At 46.4% G+C, this 27,810-nt stretch overlaps 2 protein-coding genes and 1 long non-coding RNA gene across 6 annotated transcripts; 2 read left to right on the forward strand and 1 right to left on the reverse strand.

Annotated features, from left to right (window-relative positions):
* Positions 1 to 1,780: 1,780 nt before the first annotated feature.
* On the reverse strand, positions 1,781 to 16,460 carry sh3kbp1 (SH3-domain kinase binding protein 1). 3 transcript variants are annotated; one of them, XM_077554239.1, is made up of 18 exons: positions 16,170 to 16,460; positions 13,170 to 13,327; positions 10,429 to 10,534; positions 9,688 to 9,794; positions 8,908 to 9,052; positions 8,754 to 8,833; positions 8,095 to 8,184; positions 4,711 to 4,783; positions 4,527 to 4,630; positions 4,360 to 4,455; positions 4,041 to 4,095; positions 3,904 to 3,975; positions 3,430 to 3,556; positions 3,273 to 3,343; positions 3,098 to 3,204; positions 2,824 to 2,943; positions 2,303 to 2,575; positions 1,781 to 1,964 (listed from the first exon to the last, which is right to left on the reverse strand). In XM_077554239.1, the coding sequence occupies exons 1-18, from the start codon at positions 16,171 to 16,173 to the stop codon at positions 1,926 to 1,928; spliced, it is 1,827 nt and encodes a 608-aa protein (XP_077410365.1). In that variant the 5' UTR covers positions 16,174 to 16,460; the 3' UTR covers positions 1,781 to 1,925. The 3 variants fall into 3 exon arrangements, with proteins under 3 accessions (XP_077410365.1, XP_077410366.1, XP_077410367.1); XM_077554240.1 differs by lacking the exon at positions 3,904 to 3,975; XM_077554241.1 differs by lacking the exons at positions 3,273 to 3,343; positions 3,430 to 3,556; positions 3,904 to 3,975.
* On the forward strand, positions 2,664 to 11,538 carry LOC144040235 (uncharacterized). The gene is made up of 4 exons (XR_013289677.1): positions 2,664 to 4,474; positions 4,657 to 4,867; positions 8,050 to 8,225; positions 10,261 to 11,538. It is a non-coding gene; the product is annotated as an uncharacterized LOC144040235 (long non-coding RNA).
* Positions 16,461 to 17,940: 1,480 nt separating the features above from the next.
* On the forward strand, positions 17,941 to 27,742 carry tfr1b (transferrin receptor 1b). Of its 2 annotated transcripts, none has more exons than XM_077553893.1 (19): positions 17,941 to 18,057; positions 19,197 to 19,236; positions 20,057 to 20,276; positions 20,908 to 21,130; positions 22,109 to 22,246; positions 22,317 to 22,401; positions 22,487 to 22,609; positions 23,118 to 23,213; positions 23,304 to 23,443; positions 23,524 to 23,645; positions 23,726 to 23,845; positions 24,119 to 24,204; positions 24,273 to 24,336; positions 24,406 to 24,473; positions 24,783 to 24,850; positions 24,923 to 25,013; positions 25,106 to 25,333; positions 25,497 to 25,646; positions 25,876 to 27,742. In XM_077553893.1, the coding sequence occupies exons 2-19, from the start codon at positions 19,204 to 19,206 to the stop codon at positions 26,086 to 26,088; spliced, it is 2,268 nt and encodes a 755-aa protein (XP_077410019.1). In that variant the 5' UTR covers positions 17,941 to 18,057; positions 19,197 to 19,203; the 3' UTR covers positions 26,089 to 27,742. The 2 variants fall into 2 exon arrangements, with proteins under 2 accessions (XP_077410019.1, XP_077410020.1); XM_077553894.1 differs by lacking the exon at positions 17,941 to 18,057 and adding an exon at positions 19,023 to 19,131.
* The last annotated feature ends 68 nt before the right edge of the window (positions 27,743 to 27,810 follow it).

Genomic DNA, 27,810 nt, shown 5'->3' on the forward strand with positions numbered 1-27,810 from the left:
TCCCAAAATCTGTGGTCTTGTCCTTGTCCACGCAACTTTAATTATCGTCGGTCATGTTTTAGTGTGGGTTGTGCCAATCAAGGAGTTTCGTTGAATAGACAAAAAGCAGTTCTTTGTTGCCGTCTCAGGCCATCTTAGTGCCATGTGCAATTGGACAAAAGTAGGGCTTTGGTGCCAAGGAACTTAGTTGGGAGTGCAGTAGACAAACGCAATCAGGTGAACAGCTTCTTTTAGACAAGAGTAGTGCTTTGGTGGCATCTTGATAGCAAGAAACTATGTTGAGTTGAAGATCTTCATTTAGACAACATTTGTGATTTATCGCCATCTTTTCACATCTCGGTTCTGCTTGCAGCCAGTAGGGGGCATATTTAAATTTTTATTGATGCTTGAAATAATACGTCAAACACATACAGTACATAATAGCATCTTTATTCCACTGAAATATAAAAGTATATATATATAGATATATATATATTTATTATCTTTTTCTCATGACTATCCTGGAGAAAGAAAGTCAAGAAAACAATTTGTAGCCACGTTTGTTTTTGTTTTCTTGTACTTTGTGTGACGTCAAGAAATAAAAGAACAAAAAGAAATCAAGTGAAAAGAGGAAGGCCACAGTGATGTGTTGCCATAGATTCTGTGCGGACGTCGTACGAGGGGGAAGCAAACAGCCGTGCATGTTAGCGCACGCACACACACACACACACAAACACACACACAAACACACACACACCTTTACAGCCTACATTCCCTCGACCCTGTCGCTAACCAGCGACTGCTGGCTAAAAAGCGCCAGTGCCGACTTGATGCGACCGGACAACTCGGGTAAGGTAAAAAAAAATTTAAAAAAAGGGCACAAAATTTTCTAATTAACATTTTCACATGTGTGTGAAGGCAAACATCGTCATCATCATCACAAATGTGCTCATGTCATGCATTAGCGCGATGAAGATGAGCTTGAGCTAGCTTGTCTTGTCATTATTGTGCCTGTGGGGGGCGCCCTCACTCACTCTTTCAACGGTCCACACTTTGTCAATGGAACGTGCATCGTTAGGATTTGTGTCGTTAGCGCTAAGCTAACCATCAGGTCAAGGACAGACTCAGGCAAGACTTCCAAATCCAAGTGTAGTCGTTTTTTTGTTTTTAAAGTTTTCACCAAGCAAGTCAAGCTACAAAAAAAAAGACAAATAAACTTAATTCTGAGTCGCCATCTCGCTATTACACTGCTATAAAAAGATCTGAACTCTCAGGCTATCCTGTAACTTAGCATCTGGAAGCTTGATGGGATTTAGACAAAAATAGACACAATCACAAATAGTTTTGGTGAATTTTTAGATCAACGCAAAATGTTTTCAGGTCAATTTAACCTGAAATATCCCAAAGTTTTTGTGTAGCGAGACAATTAGCCTGTTGAAATATAATTATGAAAAGTTGGCAAATTCGCATTAGCAACATATGAATGCTAAAGAACGACAAACATCCATCTTGCTTTGAACCATGCGCCACCAATTTGGAGCCAAAATGTGCCTCACAAACACGCACGCACGCAAGAGTTAAGAGGCGGGAAGGCCGCGACGTGGACGCACGACAGCGCAGCGGCGGTCCGAACCGACCGGCCTGCGGGGGTTCCGACGGGCCTTCGCCACCCATTTCACGCCAGTACCTGTGAGTGGCGCGTCGCCACGGCAACACAGCGACCACCCGCCAGTACCGGCGGGCGCCAGGAACGAAGACGGCGGAGAGAAAGGCTGCTTAGAAAGGAACAGGAGGTTGTGACGTAAACACAAGGCAAGGCGACATCATGGTGGGGGGGGGGGGGGTGCGATTGGCTGCGTGGGGGGGGAGGTCATGTTGTTTGAGGCCTCGATGCTCGTTGGCGATCGTCACCGTCGTTTTGGCACAAACGTGGTTTTGGCCTGGACTCATTTGGACAGGATCTTCTTTATGTGCTCCACTTCCATCTGTCGCAGCAAACACACAAACGAGATTTCACGTTTTATTGAGGTCACTTTTGATTTGTGTTTTTCATGGTACAATTTCGAACCCCTTTTCAAAGTCCAAATAAAAGCATGTACTCATTTTGTGACTTTAAAAAAAAGTTGTACTCACTAATGCCACAAGATGGCGCCAAAACAATTAAAGTTGTTGTTACAGTCATAGTTGAGCTTTTTTTTTTTTAAATCCTTGATTCTCATTATTATTATTGTTAGTTTGAAACCCTCTTGATCCCCACTCTTAAAAAGTGAAGCGGAAATGATATTTCAACTTGTCTCCCGAGGTAGCAAAAGGCTGATGTGACCTGCAAACCGAGTCGTATCTTCTTCTCCTCGTCCAGCGTGCCGGCCAACTGCTTCATCTCCAGCCGGTGTTGACTCTTCAGCAGCTCCACGGAGCTCCGCAGCTCTCGCAGCTGCCGCCTCAGGTCCTCCAGCGTGGGCGCGGCCGCGGGCGACGACAGCCGCAGCTCCGGGGACGGGCTGGGGGACGACGGCGAGGCGGGACCATGGCCGGGCCCGGCGGGCGGGTTCAAAGGCGACGACTTGGCGGCCGGCTGGGATTTGCTCTCGGCGACCTGCGCTCACGTGGATACATGACATGTGGTGACCTCTACTGGATGGAGATGGCAAGTACGGATTCAACTTTCAGTAAAATGGCAAATGTCAAAGTACAACAGCTAAATGTTTGTTCAAGTTGGGTCAGATCCTCTTCTTGTGTTAGTTTCACTCAAGCTTGGGTTTATTTTGTATAAAACAACTGAGCAAATTGGGTCAAACAACACTTTTGCCTCACTCTTTTTGGAATGTGAGATTTAGCGCTTACTGGGATGACAGGAAGTCCCTTCCTTGCCAAAACCTCCACAGGTCTGGACTGGACCGCTTCTGGGTCGTCCTTGGCTCGCTCCGGTGCCGGGTGGTCCGCATCGCTGCTGCTCAGTGACGACTGTCGAGTCAGAAAGGCAGCCAATCAAAACAGCTTGTTGCCGGCTATTCTGCAAGTGCTTCTACAGCCAGCAGAGGGCGCTTTCACGCCTTCAATTTTTTTTTTCTTCCCATGGAAATTCATTCATTTGCTCCGTCGGTCCAGACGTTCTCACCGATGTGATGATCTGCGAGCGAGGCCGACGGTCCGTGACTCTGGGCCGCGACGCCGTCGGGTGACTGAGCTTCTCCGCCGACGGGACCACCGCGTCTAGGTCCAGGTCTAAAAACACACACATGAAAAAAAAAAGACGTCCCAACGTCATCGCAATGGTCGTGCTGCGTCCTCACCGGTGTTACGGGACCTGTCGGGAGCGCATTCAGGTGGCGAAGCCCCGCCCTCCGACTTGGGGCTTTCACACCTGAGCAGCCAAAACACACGCGGCGCAAAGGTTAGGATGGGAGGAGGGCGCGGGATACCCCAAATGTTCCGAGGACGCGTACTGACGCCAGAGCGGGCGGTCTCTCGGGGCGCCTCGGGGGTTGCTGGGAAGCGGAAGAGGAAGCGGACGTCTTTGGCGGGAAAATGTTCTTGGGGAGGACCGTTGGCAGGGAGGGCTTGACGAGCTCGTCGCCTACACACACACGCACAAACATTTGTGTGACTCTCGTGCAATCGATTTCGGAACCAACCGTTTTGTTTGGGAGGGAAACAGGAAGTGGAATAATTGTTCAAGTGGAAGGAGAAAGAATCGTCTTGGGAAAGTGAATGAAGGACACGAATGCTGTTAGAAGCAAGTTCACTCGAGGAGACAGAATATTGCAACGTATATTTTTCCAGATGTTATCCGTAGCAAGGCCAACACTAAATATAAAAATAGAAGAAGCTAATGACTGTTAATAGAAATTGGGAAAGACGTGCACACTGTAAAATTAGGCAGTTGTCAGTTTTGGTGAGAGCAAGCGGGACCAACGCGGGTACCTCGATCCTGGTCTCGGTGCGGCAGGTGCTCAGGCCGCTCCGGCGGAACCTTCTTGACGTCCCACTTTTTCTCTAACGGTCACAATTTTGTCTCGTCATTCTTTCACGTGTCAAGCGGAGGACGGACATTTTCTTACCTGCCGTCGCGTGTTTGGCTGACGGTGCGATGGGAGGAGGCGGCTTCTTTGGTCTCTGCGATAAAAAGATGGAGACCATATGGGCAAAAGTATTGGGACACCCAACCCACTCAACAGGTGGTTTGAAAAGTTTCAAGTTCATCTTATTGACATTTTGGAGCCTTGTTGGCTCCCTCTAGTGGTAAGCCAAAGAACCGCAGCTTGCGTACAGGAAGTATATGACAGGAAATGCTGTAACTTATTTCCGTTTTGTGAAGCCCACCAGCTGAAAACGTCCCCCCAAGATGAAACTCTCCCAGAAGTGTGGCAAAGCGATTACCTCTTTCTCGGCTTCCAGCAGCTTGACAAAGTTGTCGGGGAAGACGCCCTGCCGGCCGCCGGACTCGCCCATCCACCAGCCCGTGTCGGCGCACTCCTGCACGCAAGCACGCCAGGTAAGGACACGCCTCCGGGTCCTTCGCGCACGCACGCGAGCGTAACGATCACCTTGGTGATGATGGCGATGATTTCGCCCTCTTTGATGGTCAGCTCATCTTCGTTCTGCGCTTCGTACGGGAAAAGGACTTTGCACAACTCTCGTCCTGGAAGCACTTTTTTTTTTTTTTTTTAAACGCAGAGCGTGAGGACGAGCGAGCGCTTGACCAAAACGTACGGACGAGCTGGAGTTGACCTTTTGCTCTGCCGTCGGGGTCGCCCTTCATGTTGTCGGGGGCTGCCGAGCTCGCCGTCTTCCACTCGCCAACCTGCAGGACAAAAAACACAAACAAACAAAAAAAGTGTATTTACAATCACTCGCCAGCGACAGAAAGAGAGACGAGCTTCTAAAGGTTTGGGATTTTTCGTCATAGTCACTTTATTTCCTTTTGAGTTCTCTTTCAAGGATCACGTGTAGTTTTTGTTACCTGACTTGGTGAGAGTGGGAAAAGTACAAGGTGTGTGTGTGTGTGTTTGTGTGTGTGTGTGTGTGTGTGTGTGTCTGTCTGTCTGTGTGTGTGTGTGTGTGTGTGTGTTGAGGAGGTGGTTGTGTGGAGGGCCGGAGTGGATCCCGCTGCAGTGTTTGCGGAGGAAAAGACTCACAGGGCCGCTTCTGTCCCCAACACACACACACGCTGTTCTGTTCATAGACGACGCCCCGCCTCGAACCCGCCCCGCCCCATCAGATTGCTAACAAGAGGCCACATATTTATTTTTTTTAAACACATGATTCACTTCCATCATCCCTGATCTCATTCCAATCTTGAAACAATGAACATGATTTTGTTTTTTTGCTTGAACACGACACGAGCATTTTCTTGTGCTGCCTCCTGCTGGTGTGGAGCTCGTTTTCATTGGCAGCTTTTCACTTTCATTTGCAGCCAATATTCCACATTGCTGTTTTTATTTGCACAAGGCGTTTAGCTTCATAGGAAAGTCTTGCTTCTTGTGGCATCTGAATGCCAAAGAACTATGTGGGAGTGATGGGAGGAGCTCTATTTATTTTGTCATGCAAAATCATGTTTAACGCACGATTCAAGAATGCGTTCTCGTTTTGTTTTGATGATCTCAGCAAAGAGTGACATTGACTCTGTGATAAGCTCAGCGTTTAGCATCGTGTGCAAATGTTTACGCGATGACTCGTTCAGACGCAGATCAAGTAAAATGTGCAGTGGGAGAACTGATATGATTCTGGGAAAGTCACAGATCATGGGAGGGGGGGGCCGGGAAAACTGATTTCCCAGGTAGTGCGAACAAGTAACAACGTATTTCTACTTGGTTACTTGCCACCACTGGCATTTAGCATCTTCTCTCAAACCCAAGTTTCATTTTGCAGAGCGCAGACGTGGCTTTGGGTGACTCAGCAAAACCACTAGCACAAACCCCCCCCCAAATCCCTCTGCCTTCAAAGGACCCCCCCCCCTCCTCGTCCCCACTCCCGCATGCAGCGCAGAGACGTCGGCTGGCCTGTTACCTCGTGAAAGAGACAAGCTCATAAAACGGCGCCCGGCGGGAAGGAGGCTGCAAAACATCCTCCCTCCTCCGCTTCACATCTTCCACACGACGTCCTTCCGCCAACACACGTCGCTAGCTTTGCTTAGCGACCCAAATGGAAAGAACTCACTTGCAAGCACTATCCAAAGTTGATGGACAAACGGGCCTATTGCTAGTTAGCTTTAAAGCTAACTCGCTTTCGAAATACAGTAGATATAGACAAGTCAGTAAGATTGCTAGCTTGAGCGAGCTAGCTTATTTGGAGATATCCTAAAATGAACTTCAACAATAGTTAATGAAATGAGCAAACTAACATATCAAAAATAAGATCTTGTACTTGACCTGATCTACTGAAACTTAACTACCGTTGATGGGCAAACAGACTAGCTTGCTAAGATAAGCAGCTTTAGAGAGAGTTACATAAGATATACTTTATTCTCATTTGACTCAACTTGTCACAAGAAAATTACCCCCAAATTTTTTTTTATAAACGTTTAGTGAAAGTTTACAAACCTCGCCAACAGACGCAAACATTCGCGCGGCCGTTGGTGGGAAATGCGCATTAGCAAGAAAAGACGCCGTCGCCCCCTAATGAAAGTAAGCGGTATAGAAAAAACGATGAATCGTGGAAATCTATTTTTGTTATTTGAGGCATGTTTTAATAGTAAGTTGACATTGAAAGATATCATTTGCTAAATGTCCAGCTTGGGAAAAGTTATGAGCCGCAACTGCTGTTCTACTTTCTAAAACATAACATTTCATTAAAAAAAAAAAAAAAAAAGTTCATTGTCACGTTACAATGCTCAAAACCAAAAGTACTCATAAATAAATGAATGCAAATGCATTTGATCCATTTCAGTTACTCAAAAACACGATTTTAATAACGATTCATGTATGGAATTTAAAATGTTTACGCAAGCTTCATAGAATTTGGGGGGAGGAGGCGGGACTTCAGAATGCGTAACTACTGTCAAAACTGCAACGTTGGCATCCAGCAAACAGCTGACATTCATTCATTCATTCATTCATTCGGTCATTCAGTCACCTGGCATGGAAATAAGGACTTGAATTAAGAAAGACATTGAAAAAAGAAAACATCGTTGATCCTACCTTCCTCTCGGCTCGCAGACAGAACACGCTTTGCTACATCAGCGCCGGCGGCAGGAGGCCGAGTGTGTGCGTGTGTGGGCGTGTGCGCTTGAATGTGTGTGCGTCAGTGAAAAAGGCTTCCTTTTTTTTCACCACCTTCCTCTCTCTCTCTCTCTCTCTCTCTCTCTCTCTCTTTTGTGCTGTGCCTGCCGTAGCCCTTCATGTGAGTGCGTGCGTGAAAGCATTTCCTGTGCAGTAAAAGTGATCGAAAGGCAACAGCAGACTTCCTTCACCCAAAACAAAAATCATGGCAAACTTGCTACAAAAAAAACAACAAAAAAAAAACATCATTTATACCGCCGAGTTTTTGTGTGCGTGCAATTTTGCATGCATTTTTTTTCTCCGTAAAATACCTATTTTATTACATTTTTGAAGGTTTGAGAGAAATGTGAGAAAATGTAAATGCCTTTATGAGAAAAGTGTACAAAGTGTGTGATGAGGGATTTTAGCGCCTTCAAACATGTATTTAACAAAAGTAAAACACAAAGCGAACTCCTTTGTGGATTTCATGCATTGGGTTATTTTTTTTGGAAGCTAACGCCAGCAGAAAACGAGGCAACGCTTTACACTTTAAAGAATTATTAATTACGACTTTCCTGTCCGCCATTTTATTGTTGTTAGGGTTTTTTTGCCTCATTTTCACGGGAATTCCAAGGAATGCTGATGAAGTGAGTTGAGGAGCTTCGCCATTTTGTGGCGCCGACAAGCAATTGTGAACTTTTTTTGTAGGGGCCTCATGAATGATTTGTGTATTTTTGGTATTTGCCCTTCCTCAGCCTTCCTTTCGTACTATTTGATTTGCTATGAGACAAGGTTTTGGGGGCCATCTTCTTTTTTCTTTTTTTGCAAAAGAACACAAATGTGAAGAAGGGTTGTGGGGTTCGTTCCACAGAAACCAGTGAATCGAAGCCCGGCCGGTGTTTGCGTGTCCGCTCACCTTGTGGCCTTCAGAGTCGATGTCCATGGAGCGGGGGCGGAGCTTGATGGGCTGCTCTTTGAAGATGTCGCCAAAGCCGAAGCCTCTCACCTGAACGCAAGACACGACAGCACCGTCTTCATCGTTTGCAGGTATCTTGACGACTTTGAACCGATTTGTTGCTGGCACTTTAAGGCCCAATAGAGATCATGTTGAAATCGTTTCATATCACAAGCCAAATACGGCTGGAGAAGAAAATGAGACCGAAAAATGATTTTCTCGTGTGACCATCTTTGATTTTTGGAAATCAAATGCAAGTAAGTAGTAACAACATTTGTGTTTGGAATTTGGGACTTGACGGATATTTTGAACCGAGTTGAGTTTAGAGTTTGAAGTAACGGCAACGACCTGTGCCTCTCCCCGCTGCATTATCGTATAGCTGCCACAAGATGGCGCCATTACTTTGCTATTGCGCAAGACAACGGTCTGAACAAATGAAGCTCCACCCTTCGAAAGTCGTCCCTTGGCACCAAGACGGCACCCAAAGCAATACTTTCTCATCCCATTCGGCTTTCAAGAAAACAACCACAATCCCAATTTGTGAAGGGGTGACTCATGAAAATACAAAGAGTGCGTGTGTCCCCGCCCCGCCCCTAGTGTGAAAAAGGCACCCTGATGACCTTTTTGGGCTGGATTTCCCCGGAGCCCGTTTCGGACCGACTGTCCCCTCCATCGCTCTCGCTCCCTGGGCTGTTCTTACCTGCACACCAAACATTGCCATCATGACTCATGAAAGTGGGCAGCATCCCTGGCCTGTGATTGGCCGAGACTCACTGTTGCGGCAGGCGCAAGGCTCCTCCTGCGAGGCGGGCGCGTCGACCGAGGGTCCGTCGGCATCCAACAGGATCTCTTTGGTGAAGTTGGACGGGAACATCCCACTTTTGCCATTCAGGACGCCCTCCCACCAGCCCTCCTCCACCTGCACGCCGCCAACACACACGTCACACTCATATGGCGCCCTCTAGTGGACACATTTCACAACAGCAAGCATGGCTTGCTGATGAGTTTAGGAAGACTTGAAGAGCGTCACCATTTTTTCTTCTTCTTCACTTTTTAACACCAATCAAGCAAAACTACAATGTGCACCTCTAAAAACTGGGGGGTAATGAACACATTCGTATTTTTATCCAGAGAAAAGGTGAAATGTTAAAAGAATAAATCCATTTGAAGAGAAAAAATTAAATGTAATTTTTAGCAGAAATAACATGTATTTTGCGTATCTTTTTACAAGATAAAGTCTTATTATCAAAGTGAAGTCAAAGTTTAACAAGGGTCACACCTTTTTAAAACCGCAACAATAAAAGACGTACATTCACAAGTTGGCGTTTGCAAACTAGCACGTTTGTATTTTTCGCTGAAGTTTTGCCATCATTTCAATGATCTCATTTGCCGAAATTTGACCAATACTTTCCGTGCTTTGGCGCTAAATGGTGGTGCCAAGGAACTATGTTGAAGCAATTTGCGGCGCTTCATTTCCGGCAAAAGTCCTGCTTTGCTGCCGTATCGTAAGCATCAAGCTGTGGACTTTCACAATGCTTGACTTTGTCCTCTTACCTCGGCTACGATTTCGACGATGTCGCCGATTTTCAGCTCCAGCTCGTCTTCATGCTGAGGCACGTAGCTGAAGGCCGCTTTGCAGCGCCGCTTCCGGATTTGCTCGGCTGTGATGGACATCAGCACACACTGGTTAGGGAATGATCATGAGTCATCCCAAAGATTTTGCTTCAGATTCATTTGCGCTCCGAAAGCATTTTCAGTGGATTCATTTATGACAGAAAACGACAGGGAAGCGATTGACTTGTTGAAGAGCTTTTTCATAGAATTGGAAAACAATGATGTTGGTTGTCTAACTTTTTTTTTTTTAAACATTTTGCAACTCTGCAAAGTTGTTGACTCAACATCTGCTCAAAGACATTTCAACAACGTTAAGGGTTGGTGTTTTGTTGGTTTGAATGGAACTGCTCCAAATATTGTTTATGGTGCTCGACTACTAAAGAATCGGTTTGGGCTTTGAAAAATGTCGAGTGGCAACTCTGAAATGTATACGACTCCAAAAGAAAACAATACTTTTTACTGTCACTATCAAACAATTCTTTTGGACACTGCTGTTCTCTTTTTGTCCACCAGGGGGCATGATTCCAATGACAGAAACGGCGGCTGTCTTATGGGCATCATGAAATCATCGGAATGGACACGAATGACGCGCGAATGCTGGTTTTGCGTCCTCCGAGGTTGACCGGAGTGACCGTCCGATAAACGTGTTTTTGCACAAAGCAGGCTTGCGGACGACGCTACCTTTCTTGGCAGGTCTGGTGGCGGGTTCAGACACGGGACTGGCCCGGCCATTGGACAGGTCCACTTTGCCCTGGCCGCCGTCCCGCTTGGCCTCCTTCTTGATCTCCTGCAAGGAAAGACAGCAGACGGACCATCGGGCTTTTTGTTTGCTTGGCAGAAAAGAGGACGAATGGTGACGAATGCTGCACTTCATCGCGGTTGGAAAATCGATTCTAACCCGGCTTTCAAAGGATACGATTGAGATGGATGTGCTTGACGATGTGCACAAAGTCCAAGAGAAATCCCGACCGAAGAAAGCCAAAGCGAGCGGACAGGACGACAAAAATGGAGGACAAGCACAGTGTGTGGACACGACGGGTCCCAAGCACGGCGACGCTGTTTCATAAGCCGCTGGCGTGCGGCCAAGACGAGCCAGTCAAGCAGACGGGCCGCTTGGACTGACTAACACACGCGCGCGTGCGCGCGCACACTCATGTGCACGCGCACACACGCGCGCTCCTCACGTGTGGTGTGGAAGACTTAATGAGTCACAAGGTCCCAAAATAAAACAGCAAGCCGTTTCCTAGACGACAGCGACTTGGTCAGAAGAGCACAAAAGTGGATAAAATGTCAGCGGCCGACACTCAACATTCGAAAGAAGACGATGGGGGCACATTTGAAAGAAAGATGATTTGTTTTGTTCGCGTTTCCATTGGCTGGACTTGCGCTGAACGGAATCGTTCACACTTCATAAAAGAAGTGAAGGTCTGCGCCCAATTGCGAAAGACAACTGACTGCCTTCCTGACGCAAATGCTCGTCTGTGGTAAAGAAAACATGGTTAGCTAATTGAATCTAGCCTAGCGCTGCTAGTTAGATGACTTGTAATCCCTCAACAGAGAGATTGAAGGCACACAAAACAGACGCCGACTTTATTGAACAGAAAATAATCAACGCGAGCCGATGGGCCACATTTGAGGAAGACGCGCGTCATATTCTTCTACGCGAGGATAAAGACCTCCAAATAAAACACGCATTTGCATAAATGATGGAATCAAGCTTTAAGACATAAACACATGTCGTCTGTTGCTTTCTACGATTTCATCTATTGTGGAGGTGGACTGGAAGGTAAAAGATGATCAATAAAAACATAAATGATGAGAGATTACCGTCATTCTAACTATATTTAAAAAAAAACAAAAAAAACAACAACACAGGATTGCAAACACTGGGTAGGCAGAGCTAAATGATGATCGTCACAAACATTGAAATTCAATCAACCCAAAATACCAGAACATTTTCACACTAGAACTCTGGAAAAAAACCTCGGAACGCTGGGAAAAAAAAAAAAATGAAAAAAAAGAACTCTGAGCTGAGCTGATGTTTGCCGCGTGTTTTTACAAAGTCAACACAAGCCGAGCGGGAAGTCAACCAGCGATTGACTCCGCATGCCTGCACACACACACACACATACACACACACACACACACACACACACACACGTGTGCGAGCCCACGCAAAAGGCCGCGTTGGCCATTTGCGAGCCTCCAGCTTCCTCTTCCTTAACAAGGGTTGAGGGACCCGCGTGACGGATTTACGTTCAAGTGAATCCCAATCGGAAGGTTGACAAAACGTGTGTTAAGGCATCCGCGTTTGCCACAGATCTCGCTTGTCAACGATTGTCTGCCGGTTAATAATCGGTCGGCCGCGGCGCCTTCAAGGAAACGCAGATGAAATGAGGAAGACGACACGATTCGTCATTTCGGAACAGGAAACATCTGCATGTATTGTGTGTGCGTGCGCGCGCGAGCCCGGGTTACTCTTTTAACTCCTGGACTTGAAAGATGTCGTTGGGAAGTGTTTTGCTAAGCTAGCAAGCTTGAGCTAACGAATAGCTGGATCGACATGGAAACCGTAAATGTGCTGACACCGCCATAAGCTACGTCAGTCACTTGGAATGGGAAGAACAGACAACCGACTAGCTAGCTAGCAAGCTAGCTAGTCGGGCTCGGTCTTACTCAATAAACACAAAACTTGTGATAAGTCGATGTGACTGTCAAAGTGTGATGGCGAATACTTTTTGTTTTTTTGCTAAGCTATCAAGCTTGAGCTAACTGTAACAACATAAATGTTCAGTGAGGTTTTTCTCCGACAGATCAGAAAAAGATTGCGTCATATCCCGAGTTGCTGCGTTGCGTGACTTCCTGTGTCTTTTGAAAGCCACACTGGACACACACGCGCGCATTCAACAGCCGAATGCCACACATTCCCATAAGTGCAGAGTCTTGTGACACTCCAGAGTCCCCCCACACGCGCACGCACGCACACACACGGCCATTGTCCTGCAGCACGACGCTGAATGAGCGTTGGCACACAAAGCAAGCACATGACAAGACGGCAACGCTGTCCAAATGCGCTGTTTATTGTGTCGGCGCTCGCTTCCTGTTAAAAGTCGTCACTCGACAGCGACACACCAGGATCAGGATCAGGATCAGGATCAGGATCAGGATCAGGATCAGGAATAGGTGGACTTGGCAAAAGAACACAGGTTCCAAGTACAAAAAGTGCTAAACAACTTCTGTGGACTACTTTTGTCACATGACCAACGTTGAAAGCAATCAAACAAAGTAAGGAGCACAAAGTGCAGATATTTGTTTGCCAAAAGAGGAAGTAAAAGTTCAAATGTAAATTGTCAAGTCCAGATATGTTTTGAATGATGTTGATGGCCGAGCAACACGTTGAGGAGCGTCGTCGAGTCACTCACCCGCACAAAGTTGTCGGGGAACAAGCCCCGGCGGCCCCCCAGCTCGCCCTCCCACCATCCTCCGTCGTCTCGCCGGATGTTCACGATGACGTCGCCCACGTTCAGGCTCAACTCGTCGTCCTGCTGGGCCTCGTAGTCGAACTCCGCCACCGCCTCCACTGAGGGCCACAAAGTCAGCGTGTTGGCGTCTCACAAGGCAAACATCGCAAACGCCGCCTTTCGCGCTTTGGGGGACGTCAAGCCAAGCGGCGTCATCAAGGACACACGAGGACCACGTCAAACGTCAAACGATTCGCTTTCGTGTTTGGTCAAACAAATCAAAACAAGACCAGAGTGAACGAGCGAGCGAGTGAGAGGACCTCTGCCAAGGCTTCAAATCCATCTTTCACGGCTCAGAAGGGACGTCAAGCGTCAAGAATGTCTTCTGGGAACAAAATGTCATGAGAACGTACAAAAGCACGACACGGCGCTAACAAGCTTGCTAAGCTAACTAGCATGATAGATCGGCTCATTGGGTCGCTAAAAGCTTGCTGGCTTGCGCTAAGTAGCACGAATGGATGAAGAAATGTCTGCGACTTTGATGAGCTAATTATCTAAACGGACAACACAGATGAGCTAAGTTAGCTCGCAAGTACGATTTTGCAGGTGGCTGTTTTGCGGGCGCCGTAACCATGGAGACAAGCGTATAAAGCGGCGGCTATGACTCACCCTCACTGGCTTCCCCGCTGCAAACACGCGCAGCAGATTGACGCACACAGTTTGCTTTCTTTTTTTTTATTTGGAGGAATCACTGAAATGAATGCTTTCGAAAACCTCCAAATGCAAATGAAGTTGTAAATGATTGATTATTTGATGAAGGAACTTTTGACATGTGTCAGCGTGACACAGCGGGGAAGCCAACCGCCGCCAACTGCCGCCGCCAACTGCCGCCGCCGCCGCACGCTTGCGCTCATCAGGATATTGACCACTGATTTGACTGTTTATTGATGGAACAGGTTTCACCGCAGGTTATTGACGGGTCTGATTGTAGCTTACAATCTTTATCAATAAATCTGGTTACACTGTTTAATGATGAGACTAGTTACGCAGATTATTGATAGGACTGGTCAAGCTGGTTATTGATAAGACTGCTTATTGGGTAAATTGGTGGTAAATGAGACAGGTTCCACTTTTACACCAGTAGTAGATGACACTAGTTATTGGCGGGACGGTTTACGCTGGTTAATGACAGATGTGGACTCTTCCGTCGCTCCTTTCATTGACCGACGCCCTCATTTTTGGCGAGTGCTTTCTGGTGCGGAGCCTCAAAAAAAATACACGGACTGGAGTTTTTTTTGTTTTGTTTTTGAAGCAGGTTTCGGTCCGTGGAAGCGGGTCAGTGCAGATGCTCCTTCTCAGTCAATGTATTGCTTTTTTTTTGTTAGCTGCAAGCATTCGGGAAAATGTGCGCATCCTAAAAACGGAGAGACTAAAGTGCCGCCTCTTGTGATGTAGTTGAAATGAAGATGATCGAAAATGAAAGAGCGCGAATGATGAGTGAAAGGCTCGCCCGTCTGGAACGACCACTTGGCGCCATCCATGCTAACGTCGCTAACATTCAAAAAGATGACAAACAGGCAAACAAAACAAAAGTCCAGCTTGGACTGAGATGAGCGCCGCGAACAGCTGCGCCTGGTCCGCGGACGTGTGCGCTTGGCGACGGCGCTCGCGTGTTCTCACCGTTCTGCGGACGCGGCCCGCCGGCCCAACCCACTCAAAGTGTGGATCCCGCTTGCACACAATTCTCCCACGTAAGGAAAGAAGGAATCGGAGCACGTGGACGCGCATCCTTTTCATATTCCTTTTGCGTTTCGCGCACTCGCTCGGCCTGCATTGCGTGTGCGTGCCAAAGCAAGCTTTGACACATCAAATGCTTTTTTTTTTTGGCCGCTCCAACACAACTAACAATCGTTTACGTCGGCACAGCAATCGGATGCCTGACTTTGTCAGTTTGCAGTTTGTTAGCATTTTGCGCAATCATCACAACTTATTCCGTTTGCCGAAAGAGCGCATCTCCAAATTCAAGACTTGAGCTCAATGTCTTCTTTATGTCGCTTTGGTCGGTCCTCGCAGAGGTTGCAAGTGCAAGTCCTGAAAGTAAAAAGCCTGCCAGCTTTGCGTTTATATACTAAACAGAAGTTCACATGACATCGAATGCGCAAGCGACGCATGCATAGAGTCCATAGATCACCCACCGAAAAAGGGTTGTAGTTGCCCATACATGCCACAAGATGGCAGCAAAGCACACTTTCTTTTTTTCTATTAGACATGGCTTTGGCCTAGGCACTAAAACGGGACAACGGCGGATGGATCTTTGGGGGGAAATCCGCAACTATGGAATGGAATTTGCACATCCCGAACTGTGAATATTCTGTCCAGCTGTTAGCTGTTAGCCGCCTAGCTGGACTTTGTTTACACACATCACAAGGGAGCGACATGTCATCGCTTTCGTGTTGGGGAAAAACCCAACTGAAAATATCAGACGCCTTTGCTGCCTGCTCGCCTGTCCGCATGCGCGCTATCGATGAAATAATTGGCGATTTAGCAATCGATGACTCGGCCATCAGGCCCTCTCTGCACCCGGGGGGGATGCGCCTAATGAGAAATGTCACGGCAGCGCACACACACAAAAAAAGGCATAGTGAGAGTGAATGCAAACGTGTCAACATCTGCAACTCATCATCTCATGAAACCCCTCACGCACATCCACGATAGAGCATGGCGGGAAAGGACAAGATAGTACGCGCACACGCACACACGGACACCCATTAGAGCACCCACGAAGGAGGGGGGGGGGGGGTACCCAGACTATGGACCTGGGTTTTCCGCTCCTGCTCATCCAGATGCGCTGGGGGATATTCTAGAAGACAGCAGGCGAGGAGCAGAGAGGGAGGGAGGGAGGATACAGGACGGACAGGGTGGGGGTCCTCCCAAAATAGGGGTGAAAATGGTGCACCTCACCCATTTATGTCTCCTCGGTGCTCCTCAGGCTTGGTTCGGTACCGTACCAGGCGATCGGTTCAGGTATCGAGCAGTTTTGTTGAGCCACGCAGCCTCCTCTTCCTCCTCCTCCTCCTCCTCCTCCGCGCTAGCAGAGATCCGCTCGAGCGGGAGGAGCGTCACACGAAAGCATATTCCTTCCTCTTTTTTCTCCTTCCCTTCTCCCCCCTCAACACCGACGCACCACAGAGGAGTCAGAGAGCGTGTGGCCAAAACGGGAAGCAAGCTGCCTCTTCTGGTGCTTTCGTGTGCCCTCGGAAAAAAAAAACATTAAAAAAAACTCCCCCCCCCCCCCTCCCAAAATGAGCGCACTGTGACGCAATTGGTTGTAACATGACTCTGGATGAGTGTCACAACAATCTGTCTTTACACAACTTTTACCGCTGTATATCTGACTTTGTTCTCTATTTGTCATCATTGTTTTTATTGTATGATTTTATTTCATTTAGTTAGCTCATTAAATAATTGGTTAATTAATTCATTGTAAAAAATACATATATATATTTTGCAATACACATGTAACAATTTTGTCATTAAATAATTGACCAATTACCACCACTATTAATAATAATAATAATTAAGTAATGGATGGTTCGTAGATTGGTAAAAAAAAAAAAAACGTAATTATTAATTATTATTATTACTACCATTAACATCTATTAATCTATTAATAATGTAAAAAACAAATTATATTTAACACAATTTAAAAATACACTTTTTTTTTACCAATCTACGAACCATCCATTACTTTTAATTATCTCCTGAATTATTGTTGATAAGCTTTTACTCTTATGCTTACGACTTCAACTACTAACAACGAGTATAACATTAACAACAATAATAATAATAATAATATGCATTCACCGTGTACCTCATATTTTTTCTTCTACTTTATAGTGTAGATAAGGCAACCGAAATATTAGGAACAGCACCCCCTATGATGTAGTATCGTCAGTGCAAAATGAATGAATGTCTGACAGTGTCAGTCAAATTAGGGAGCGCATTGATTTGAATCTCATCAAAATGAGCAATTGTTCCGAATGTGATGGAAATCAAGATAGTGGAATGAGCTTTGATCCACACGATGCTGTGAGGCAGAATATGTCTGACTCATTTTCGCTCACTAAGGATTGGGGCATCTCCGACTGCCATTGAAGGCAGCGTTGGGCTGACGTCCAAACCTCGCAACTGTCCTTAATTCTCGCGATGATTACAATATGTCAGTTTGAAGTTTTTTTCCCTGTTTTTTCTTTTCTTATCTGCTCAGTGTGCCTTGTATCTTTACAAAAGTATGTTGTTTATTTCAAGTTGCCTATTTGCTGTATGATTAATTTTGTTAGTTTGAACTTGCACTACTTTAATATGACTTTTGTGATGTTGTGTGCGTGTGTGTGTGCGTGTGCGTGTGTGTGTGCGTGTACGTGTGTACGTGTATGTGTGTAGGTGGGTGGGTGCGCGCATGCATGCGCGCGTGCGCACGAGAGAGAGAGAGAGCGCGAGCGAGAGAGACGCTCGTTCGTAGCTGTGTCGAATCAGGAAATAGAAATAGAAAATAAAATGCTACAAACAGTTTGTGTTTTGTCATTGTGACTTTGAGTTAAATAATATATATTTTATTATAATTAGGCTGGGTTGGCTTGAGAGTGCGGCGTAAACAGAATACTGTAGTTCGTTGGTGTGACGAATCAGGCCTTCTAAAGTCAAAGATAAGTCTAACGAGCCGACCTAATTGTAATCATGACGTAGGCGGAAGTACGGTCACGGCCTCTAAGGACAAGACACGAGACAGGAGGGCACATTTCGCCAAGCGTTCATCGGTATCGGCAGCGGAGCGGAAGCGTTGCTCAAGGTGAGATAATTCCACCTGAAATGCGCATATTTGAATCACTTGATGTGTTTTTAAGCCTTACACGGTCGCATAGCCGTCATTTTCGCTGGGCTGCTGGAACGTTTGCAATGTCACGTATCCGCTTTCGACAGCCATGTGTGCTTGAGTCACAATGGAACAAAATCCACAATTGCTGTACAATTTGCGCTACAATCGCCAGGATTACTGACAGCGATAGTTACGTGCAAGCTTCTGTTTAATTTTCATTCGTTGATTTTGTTGCCTGGGAAACATTTGTGCGTGACGCCGCACAACGTCTGTCTCCACCATTCAAAATGCTAGCAAATAAACGTTTGACACATTTTCTAACGTGCGCGTTTTCGACATAAAATGGCGATTTGTTGTCTCTTTTTCCGCTCCTTGCTGTTGGCGGCGGGAGCGTTACTTCCGTGAAGTGAGGTTGCTGTAATTAAGGTGCAAGGCCCTGATGATGAAGCCGCTCCCGGTTTCCTTTACGTTATTCAACGTTCACTTAATGCTGTAACCTGTTTAGTCAAAGGTCCTCAATTTGAACGCAATCATTGATTGTTAGGTTTGAATGGTTAATGTGTCATTGAATGTTTGAAAACAAGTGTGACCCTGGCACATCTTTTGGGAAAATGTAGCAGCCACAATTCTTGCTATTTGTGGCTACATATTTCAATTTGTGTGCAGAACTTGATCACATCAGAATGTGTGGCACTCCAATAAGGTTTATTGATGAGGAGAATTCAAATCGATTACGGGTCTCTAAAAAGCACACCATTTCCTGGAATCGGTTACGATGGCAAGGTCACAAATAGCCCGCATACTTGTGGAGCGGTTGGAGAAACCAGTTTTGATTCTTTTCACTGATTGTCCTCAGGTGATCGTGTTTTACAAAAGTAAGCAAGTGAAGCATAAAAGGAGGCGTAGCTAGTTACTTGTTTAGAAAGCAAACGCTGCTGCCAAGACAAGATTTGTGTCGCAGTGGAACGAGTCTGGGGAGGCAACTTGAGGTCATCTTCACCTTGAAGTCAAAAGAAGTGGCTGGGGGTGAATTGAGGAGGCCAGAACGTACGCATTTGTATGCATATTATGCTGGGCCGTATTCACCACTTGATTGTCTTTGTCCCTTTCAGAATCAAAATGGATCGAGTGAGGTCTACGGTTGACAACATGGTGAGTGTTTGTCAGCTCAGATTTTGTTTGTTTAACTTTCTATTGAAGATTGCTTTGTCCTTCAAAATACAACCTTCAAACATTAAAGGGATACTTGACTCATTTAACCATTTTCAGCAGTAAAAAGTGAAAAAAAAATTGTAGTTAATTTGATAACTTAATTCTTTTTCATATGCACTTAATACATTTAAAAACACATTTTGCCACTTTCTGTCGACTAAAGATGACATCACAAGTGCTCAGGAAGCAGGTAACAACCAATTAACTGTTTTCTGGGTTTGATCATGTGACATTTGCAAACCGGGCTATGATTGGTCGAAAAAGATTTGGCTGAAAAAGGCCCAATGGATCAAGTATCCATTTACAGCTTATTTTTCTGCTTTCTGGTGTGACGTTGACATCTCTATCAGGACAAAAGGATGGTCTAACGCATGCGCAGTTTTTTTATATGTGACAGACGTTTGGCTTCTACTTTTCGGAGAAATCCTTGGATACACCTTTTAAAGTGTCGACACGTTAGGAATTGAGGGCGATGTGGCGTTTATGTGTTCCTCTTCAATCAACCATTCTCTGAATTCAGTTCATTGTTAAATAAAATACAAATGATTTTAATTTTATTTTTTTTTAATGTTGTTTTACTCACAAACCGCCTTTTAAAACTCAAATGTGAGCGTTAGACACAAGCCTCTCCAACTTCTGTCCTGGAATGTTGTCGGTAGCATTTTTTCCATTAGCTCAAAGTGACGTAGCGGGCAGTCAGTCATCAAAGTTACTGGAACACGTTGCTCCACTAGTTGCTGTAACTTCCTCCTTCCTTTAGATTAAAAGCGTCCAGTACAGCCGGTTCACCTTGCAGCGCGACGAGGAGGCGGAGCGACACGTGGAGATCAAGCTGTCCGACGACGACGACGCTAACGAGCACGCGGAGGGCGTGCACACCAACGGCTCTCCCAGCTTCCGGCCGGCCCCTCGCACCGGCTTCAGCGGCAAGCGCCTCCTCTGCATCCTGGCGCTGGCCTTGCTGCTATTCTTCATCCTGGGTAGGAACACGCCGCGGCATTTCGGAAGCATAGCGGCTCTGTCTGGCCTTCAAATGAAATCATTAGCACCCAAAGTGTGTGATTGTCAGTCAATGGAAGAAATCTTAGGAATTGAATACAAAGGAGTGAATGTAAAAACGCCGTATAGATAGATCTCAACAAACCGTTAACAGCATTCAGAGCAAAGAAGAGGAAACAAAAGTAGGGGACAACATTTACTAAAAGAACGTAGACAATGTTAGAACATTAGACAGCAAACTTTAAAAACATTCATCTTAAGAAAGTAAAAAAATCTATATTAAAAGGGCAAAAAACGTGATTTTAAAACTGTTTAAAAGACCTTGATCAATGGTCTGTGAAAAAGGCACCTGGATTTAAAAGGATTTACACTCGGCGCTGACTTCGCTTGTGTTGGCAGCTTATTCCATTTGTGTGCAGCGTAACAGCTAGGTGAAGCTTCACCATGTTTACCTCAAACTCTAGCTTCCACTAGTTGGCCCAAGTCTGTAGAGCTCAGAGCTCTACTGGGTTTCTACTCAATCAGCATTTCTTGAATCTATTCAGTTTGCAGCCATAATTGTGACTTTGAAAACGTAGTGAGCCCACAGCTGACCATTGGGAACGTTCACAGGCTACTTTGTTGGCAACCTCACCGCTAAGAAGGCCGAGGCGGAGCCCGCCAGCTGCTCCAATGAGGTGGCCCAGACGGGGACTGCAGTGGAGCAGGAGAAGCAGAAAGAGGATCAGGACAATGACGAGGAAATGCCGCATGAAGAAGCGGCGCTCAGCTGGAACGACATCAGCCGGCTTCTCGACGACAAACTCACCGGCCCGGCTTTCGACGCACGACTCAAGTAAATCTTGTGCTCGTCCGCCTTCAAAGCACGCTTGGTGCATCTTCACGCCATTTACAAGCACACCAAGTGCAGTTGCGTGGTTGTAGGAAAAGATCCTGTAGAATTAAAAACGGCTCGGAAGGACAACAAAGTCACAGTTGTTGACACTGTAGGTGCAAATGCTTAACTCGTCTCCCTATTGGCCTACTTGGCAAATAATTCCTGTACTTGAATCTTTGTGTAGGATATTTACACCACACCTAATGTTTTGTACAACATTGATGTAGTACCATATTTCAAGTTACACTAATGTAATTCTGTACACCTCAAATGGCGCATGATGGCGGGAAAATGTCAGCGGCCGGATTTTAGCTCTTTGACTGCCAAAAACGTTAAATAACGTTTAGTAAAATCCTATGGAGGAGTGCCAAAGACGTTTTTTAAAAAAAACAGAGGTGAAACTAACCATTTTCTATTGTTGATTACTGAAAAACGGAATAAGGTAGAAACAAACTTTTTTTTTCTGATGAAAGATGAGAGTCCAATCTTTCATTTGGTAGTATGTGTGTTTCCATAGTCCAAACACATAATTTTCTGTGGACCTTGAAAGATCAGTCAAAATGCTTAAATCAGCTGGCACTGGCGACATCCCGTTTCTGAAAACGTCTGGCACTCAAAGAGTTAATGGTCCGTCAGCACTTGGTGTATTTTCCGGATGTGTCGCATCATCGCATATCAAATCTGTTCATCCTGCGCTCACATGAGATTATTTTTCCAAATTGTGCAGCCTTACTATAACAAAGTGTGCGAGTTGTGCGCTCAAACGACCTCATAGAAGATGTTGAGGCGTGTTCAGCGTCTCTTCGAATGTCACCAGGCAGTCAGCTGACTGACAAGTGTGACGAGCAACCGTTGAGTTGTGCCTTCCTTTTGAGCAAACTTCATATTCGCAATCCTATTCAAGCTCAAGCGATCATGTTGTTAATTTCTCCACAGGACCTTCGACGTGCCGTCCCGCTTGGCGGGCGGCGAGGGCGACGTCCAATTGGCCCAAAAGATCTCGGACCAATTCAAGGCGATGGGCCTGGACAGCTGGGTGGACGTCCACTACGTTCAGCTGCAGAAGCCCGACAGGTGCCTTCGGAGCCGTTTTTGCTGGCGCCGTGTTCATCTCCTGCTAACGAGCTTGTTTTGTCACGGGCAGCACGCGTCCCAACGTGGTGACCTTCGGCGCAGACGTCTTCAAACCTGACGGTTATCTCGCCTACAGCGCCACCGGGAAGGTCCAGGTGAGCTGCGGCGGCCATTTGCCCCAAATCACGGCAGGATTGTAACGCATGAGTGAGTGCATGTGCTGTTATTTGTGTTGATTAGGGCAAGCTGGTGTACGCCGCCTACGGCCGTCCCGAGGATTTGGATGCCGTGACCAACGCAAACGTGGCGGTGAAAGGCAGCGTGTTGCTGCTCAGAGCCGGAAAACTCACCTTTGCCGAGCAGGTGAAGGACAACATTTAGACGTATGCAGCAGGTGTACCATTTTTAGACGGGTGTATCTCATGAGGTGAAATATTTCGGGTTTGAATGATTAGCGCTTGCAACTAACAAACTCCCAATTTTAACAACTTTGACTGTTTTTATGTCAACGTTCTTAGATAGAAATTAATTATGCGTTATTCTCACTTTTTCTGCATTTAATGGAGGTGTATGGTGTATGCCTGCCCCCCCCCCCCCAACATTGGAGCCAAAGCTCATATTTGAAGTGTAGCTACTGAAATCATGATCTCATCTCAGTTTACTCACAAATGTGCTTATTTCATATAAAACCGACATAGTTGAACTCAATTCTATTATTCTGTTTTGTGAATGGCATTTACCTTCCGCCATCTAGTGGAAGAACATTTAATTGCGTTGCCTATTACTGTACGTATTGTTGCCACAATAGTGTTTGAGATGCACTTTCCACATTTATTTTCATTTTTTTAAATGTATGTTATCATTTGCTCAGGTGGCTAATGCCGAGGCCCGAGGTGCCGTGGCCGTTCTCATCTACCCCGACGCAGAAGATTTCGATTACCACGCCGCAACGGCGCTTTACGGCCATGTAGGTGGCGCTGGAGACCTGCCCGTGTGCTCGTGTGCTCGTGTGCCGTTGAACATGCGTCCTGATTTTGCATCCGCCTCCCTTGGTCAGGTGCATCTGGGCTCGGGCGACCCCTACACGCCGGGCTTCCCCTCCTTCAACCACACCCAGTTCCCCCCGACCCGCTCATCGGCCCTCCCCGGCATCCCAGCTCAGACCGTCTCGCTCAACGTGGCCAAAACCCTCAAAGAGTAAGCCCGGCTGGCCGCTGTGGTGCTTTCCAGGGAGCCCAAATCTGTTTAGTCAGCAACGCATTTGTGCCTCTGAGCAGGAGAATTGGTGGTCCGAACCAGATGGGCGGTGTGGAGGACATCAGCGTGGAGGTCAACAACGTGCTGGTCAACACGGAGATCCACAACGTGTTTGGAGTCATCAAAGGATTCATCGATCCCGGTACGAGGAAGAAAAGTTTTGGGACACACTTTGCAGTCATGACAAGACCGAGTCATGAATGATGCGTTTGTGTGCCGCAGACCAGTATGTGGTCATGGGAGCGCAGAGGGACGCGTGGGGCAAAGGTTACGCCCGCGCTGCTGTCGGCTCCTCCTCTCTGATGGAACTGGCCAACGCCTTTCAAGACTTGGTGGAGAAAGGTAACGAGAACATACATGGACAATCATTTAATGCAGTTGTGGAAGTTGGGTTCTTGCTATGTATTCCGAACATCTGACATACGTGTAACAGTCACATCAATATTCAAGTCAATGTTGGCAATTTAGATCAAAACTGCTGCAAAGCGTGGAATGTGTCGATTTTCACTAAAGCCCTCGTACTCATTTATGCCCGTTTTTGTGCGAGCAATTGTGTGGCACTCTGCTTCCTTAACCGTCCCACATGAGCAATGTCACATTTGTATCTTTTTCCAGACGGCGTCCGGCCCAGGAGAAGCCTGGTGTTTGCGAGCTGGAGCGCCGGAGAATACGGAAACGTCGGAGCCACCGAATTTTTGGAGGTGGCGATTTGCATAAATCAGTCAATCGTTCGTTTTGGGCAAATGTATTTACAAAAGTGTCTTTTTAGGGTTATCTGTCCTCCATCGACAGGAAGCTTGTCACCTACATCAGCCTGGACGGGATGGTCATGGGTAGGTATCGAGTGAGCGCGCACAGAAACAACTCTGAAATTTGTCTAACCGCACGTGTCGTCTCGCAAGGTCACAGCGGCTTCATTGCCTCGGCGAGCCCGCTGCTGTACAGCCTGCTGGAGGACACCATGAAGCAGGTAACAGCAAAACATTTTCGCCCCCCAGATGTCTGGGATGTACTTTTGTCAAAATGGCCCGAGGGTCAGGAATATTAAAGTATACGCCGTTATTAAAATGGGTGGAGCTTGAAGATCAACAACTTCACTGAGCAAATTGAGGGAAACGGCACTCGAGCTCGAAGCAAACACTGACAACACTCATCTTTCCGCACCACAAAAAATGCAGCTCTGCTTACCTTTTAGCTTTGACATCTGCTAATGCCTCACTGTGAATAAGCAGGCATTGACACGGTTAACAATGTCCCCTTAATTAAATTTCACTCCCAGGTGAAGAGTCCACTCGACACCGGCACCGTTTACGATCTGGCAAAAAAGGACAAATGGGAGGCCAACGTGTAAGTTGACGTCAGAAAGTGAGCGGAAATCGTGAGATGTCCGCTAATCAATCTGTTACTGTGTCTTTGCAGACTGAGGCCCATGTCCATCGATGACCCCGCCTACCCTTTCTTGGCCCTTGCTGGTATTCCCTCCATCTCGTTCCACTTCATCACGCCAACGGTGAGTCCTCAAGGCCACTTTTCCGACATCACGTGACATGAGCTGAGCACGCATTTTTTCTTTCCTCTCCCCCCCCACCCCCTTGCCTAAAGGTGGAGGCCTACACGTACTACGGCACCTCCATGGACAGCGTGGACCACCTGGACTACATCACGGCCCACAAGACGGGCGAGGTGGCGGCACGGGCCTCTCAGCTGGCCGGTCGCATGGCCTTGCGCCTGGTCCACAACCACCTGCTCAGTCTGGACGTCGGCATGTACCGCAAGGTCCTCGCCAAAGCCGTCAACCTGCTCTACGCTCGTGTCAAGAAGCTCGTCCAGGTGAGGCCATTTAGTGATGACGCTGTATACGGCTGCGGTCCTACCGAGATGCACACTTTAGTGCTCAATTGGCGGATGGGCGGAGCCAACGGCACAAGTCAGTTCCCATCAAACGCACATTGAAGAGCACCTAATAAAACAAACGTCACCGATGTCATGTCAGAGTGGCGAGCTGAAAGGCGTGGACCCCAAATGGCTGAGCAGCGCGTTCGGCTCTTTCATGCGAGCGATGGCCAGCTTGAACACGGCCATCATGAACACCGACATGACCGAAGAGCGTGGCCTTCGTCGTGTCAACGACAAGCTCATGAGCGTAAGATGGAGCGTCCGCATCATTGCTTTACATTTTTGTGTTTATACCTTAAAAAAAAAAAGTGTTTTGATGGACTGAAATGGGAATTGTTTTTGTATGCATTTTGCTTTTTGCATGCTACCTTTCTGTATTTTATATGATGTTAATCCTGTTAAGTAACCCTAAAAAAAATGTATTATTGTTATCTATAGCAGTCTTATGCTGTTGTTTCATCCCGCCCCTTCCAAAGGTGGAGCGGAACCTTCTCTCGCCATACGTGTCCCCCGTGGAGACGCCTTTCCGCCACCTCCTGGTGGGCCGAGGCAAGCACACGTTGGCGGCCCTGGCCGAGACGACGGATCCCCAGGAGCTCCACACCCAGCTGGCCTTGGCTACCTGGAACCTGAAGATGTGCGCCAACGCCGTGGTCAGCGACATCTGGGAAAACAACAATCAAGTCTAGAAGCGAACGAGTGAGCGTGCGTGTGTGTGTGTTCGCAGGTGTGAGTGGAAACAGCAGAAAGTGGAAAAAAAAAAATTCAGGAGAGAAAAAAAGCACTTAAAAAGGCTGTCCCACCCTTTTAAAAGAACAAGTTGTATTTGACACTCTAATTCAATAGGGGGCGCCATTGCTCATTTTGTAAAAATGAAGGAACTGCTGTTAGTGATTTAGTACCCAATTTAAATGCATTTTTTTCTTTTGGAGGGGGGGGGGGGCTCCAGAGCCCATCCTAATACTTGAAAACCTTGAATGCTACTGACACCCCTGCCTCCCTCCCCACCTCTTTGCCATCCAAACACTGAGAACCTTATGTAATACTTCAGATAGTTTTTCTCGTCTTTTTTTTTTTTTATGATGTTATCGGAAGCAGTGCCTTCCATAATTATGACGGTTATACTGTCTCATCTGACAGCAGCATCTGCTATGTGAACTCGAAACTCAACTGTTGGTGCCGAAATGGAGACGGCTAAGAAGCTTTCAAAAAGCCTGTGGGGAAAAAAAGCGGATAAAATTCTCAACAAAAAATGGCCTGCTAATTTAAGTAACCAGGAAAAAGCAAATAAATTAGGGCCACAAATAATAATAATTAAAAAAAAAAAAAGTACAAACCAAGGGAGCTTTAAGTGGACAAACTGCTCTCGTCAAAGCAAATGGAGTTTATAAACAAAAAAGACCAATCAATAAAACCCCTCAAAAATGAAGAAAATCAGACACAAGTTCTGTGAGGGTATTTCTTGGGGCCATTTAGGTCCACTTTTGGAGCAGTTGGCGCGAGTTATCGGGGGCAGTGACTCCCATAATGAAACCCATTATCGGGGGCAGTGACTCCCATAATGACAAGTAACGGTAGTTTTTAATCTACCAGTGTGTGCGTGCGTGTTTTGTCCTTTTCGTGTTTGTTTTTTATGTGTGTATTTATCGGGAGCAGTGCCTCTCATATTTCACTCCAAGGGTGGAACAACTTATCGGGGACAGTGTTTCCCAAAGTTTTATACTTATTTATTTCTGATTTTGCTTAGTGGTAGCTCTTTCTTCCTCATGGAATTTTCTCCTCTGTTGCCAGGGAGAAAAAGTGTCAGTTTATCTGCAAGCCATGTTTTGTAATGTGTTGCAATGTGCTTTCGTCCGCGGTTACTGAGGCGTCGTTCAACAAGCTTGGACCGGACGGATTCGTGTCCCAGTTAAGTTTCTTTTCTGCTACGTGGCAATGTATGGCATGTTGACGTTGGTTTGGCCACAAGTTGCACCACCTTGTGTGCAGCTCTAGGGGGGGGGGAAATAAGGGACCAAATAACTTGACATTTTTGGGTATTCCTTTTTTCATTTTGAGCAGCATTGCTACACAACTAAAGAGAGCAAGTTGAGTTGTTTGTTCAACTTTGTTGTTACATGCAGTCTTTTTGGAAGATTTTTTTTATGGCACTTGTTTGGGGCAAAAACTTTTTTTCCACGTTTGGCCAAGTTAAGAAAATCAAAAGGTTGGCCTAAACTCTATTGATGAATAATAAGCCCTTCTCTACAGCCTACGCGCGCTTTTCTGTCACTTTGTTGAGGAATAAAGAACGTTTCTCTGTTTGTTGAAGATTAAATAAAACCCTCAGCTTTGCATCCACTATATATGTGTGTCTTTATTGGTTAAATTGCAATTCTAACATGTTGTACATGAAACTATTTCTGGCTTTT

This window comes from Vanacampus margaritifer, chromosome 20 (assembly GCF_051991255.1).
Source record: "Vanacampus margaritifer isolate UIUO_Vmar chromosome 20, RoL_Vmar_1.0, whole genome shotgun sequence".
Classification (NCBI taxonomy): Eukaryota; Metazoa; Chordata; class Actinopteri; order Syngnathiformes; family Syngnathidae; genus Vanacampus; species Vanacampus margaritifer.

What these genes read in the sequence shown, in the direction of transcription:
- tfr1b (XM_077553893.1), top strand. Translation starts at nt 19,204, where the DNA reads ATGGATCGAGTGAGGTCTACGGTTGACAACATG. An exon ending in CAGCTGCAGAAGCCCGACAG is followed by an intron (nt 22,247 to 22,316) that starts GTGCCTTCGGAG and finishes TGTCACGGGCAG; the next exon opens with CACGCGTCCCAACGTGGTGA. An exon ending in GTGTCAAGAAGCTCGTCCAG is followed by an intron (nt 25,334 to 25,496) that starts GTGAGGCCATTT and finishes ATGTCATGTCAG; the next exon opens with AGTGGCGAGCTGAAAGGCGT.
- sh3kbp1 (XM_077554239.1), bottom strand. An exon ending in CGACAGGTCCCGTAACACCG is followed by an intron (nt 3,205 to 3,272) that starts GTGAGGACGCAG and finishes GTGTGTTTTTAG; the next exon opens with ACCTGGACCTAGACGCGGTG. An exon ending in AGGGACTTCCTGTCATCCCA is followed by an intron (nt 2,576 to 2,823) that starts GTAAGCGCTAAA and finishes ACGTGAGCGCAG; the next exon opens with GTCGCCGAGAGCAAATCCCA.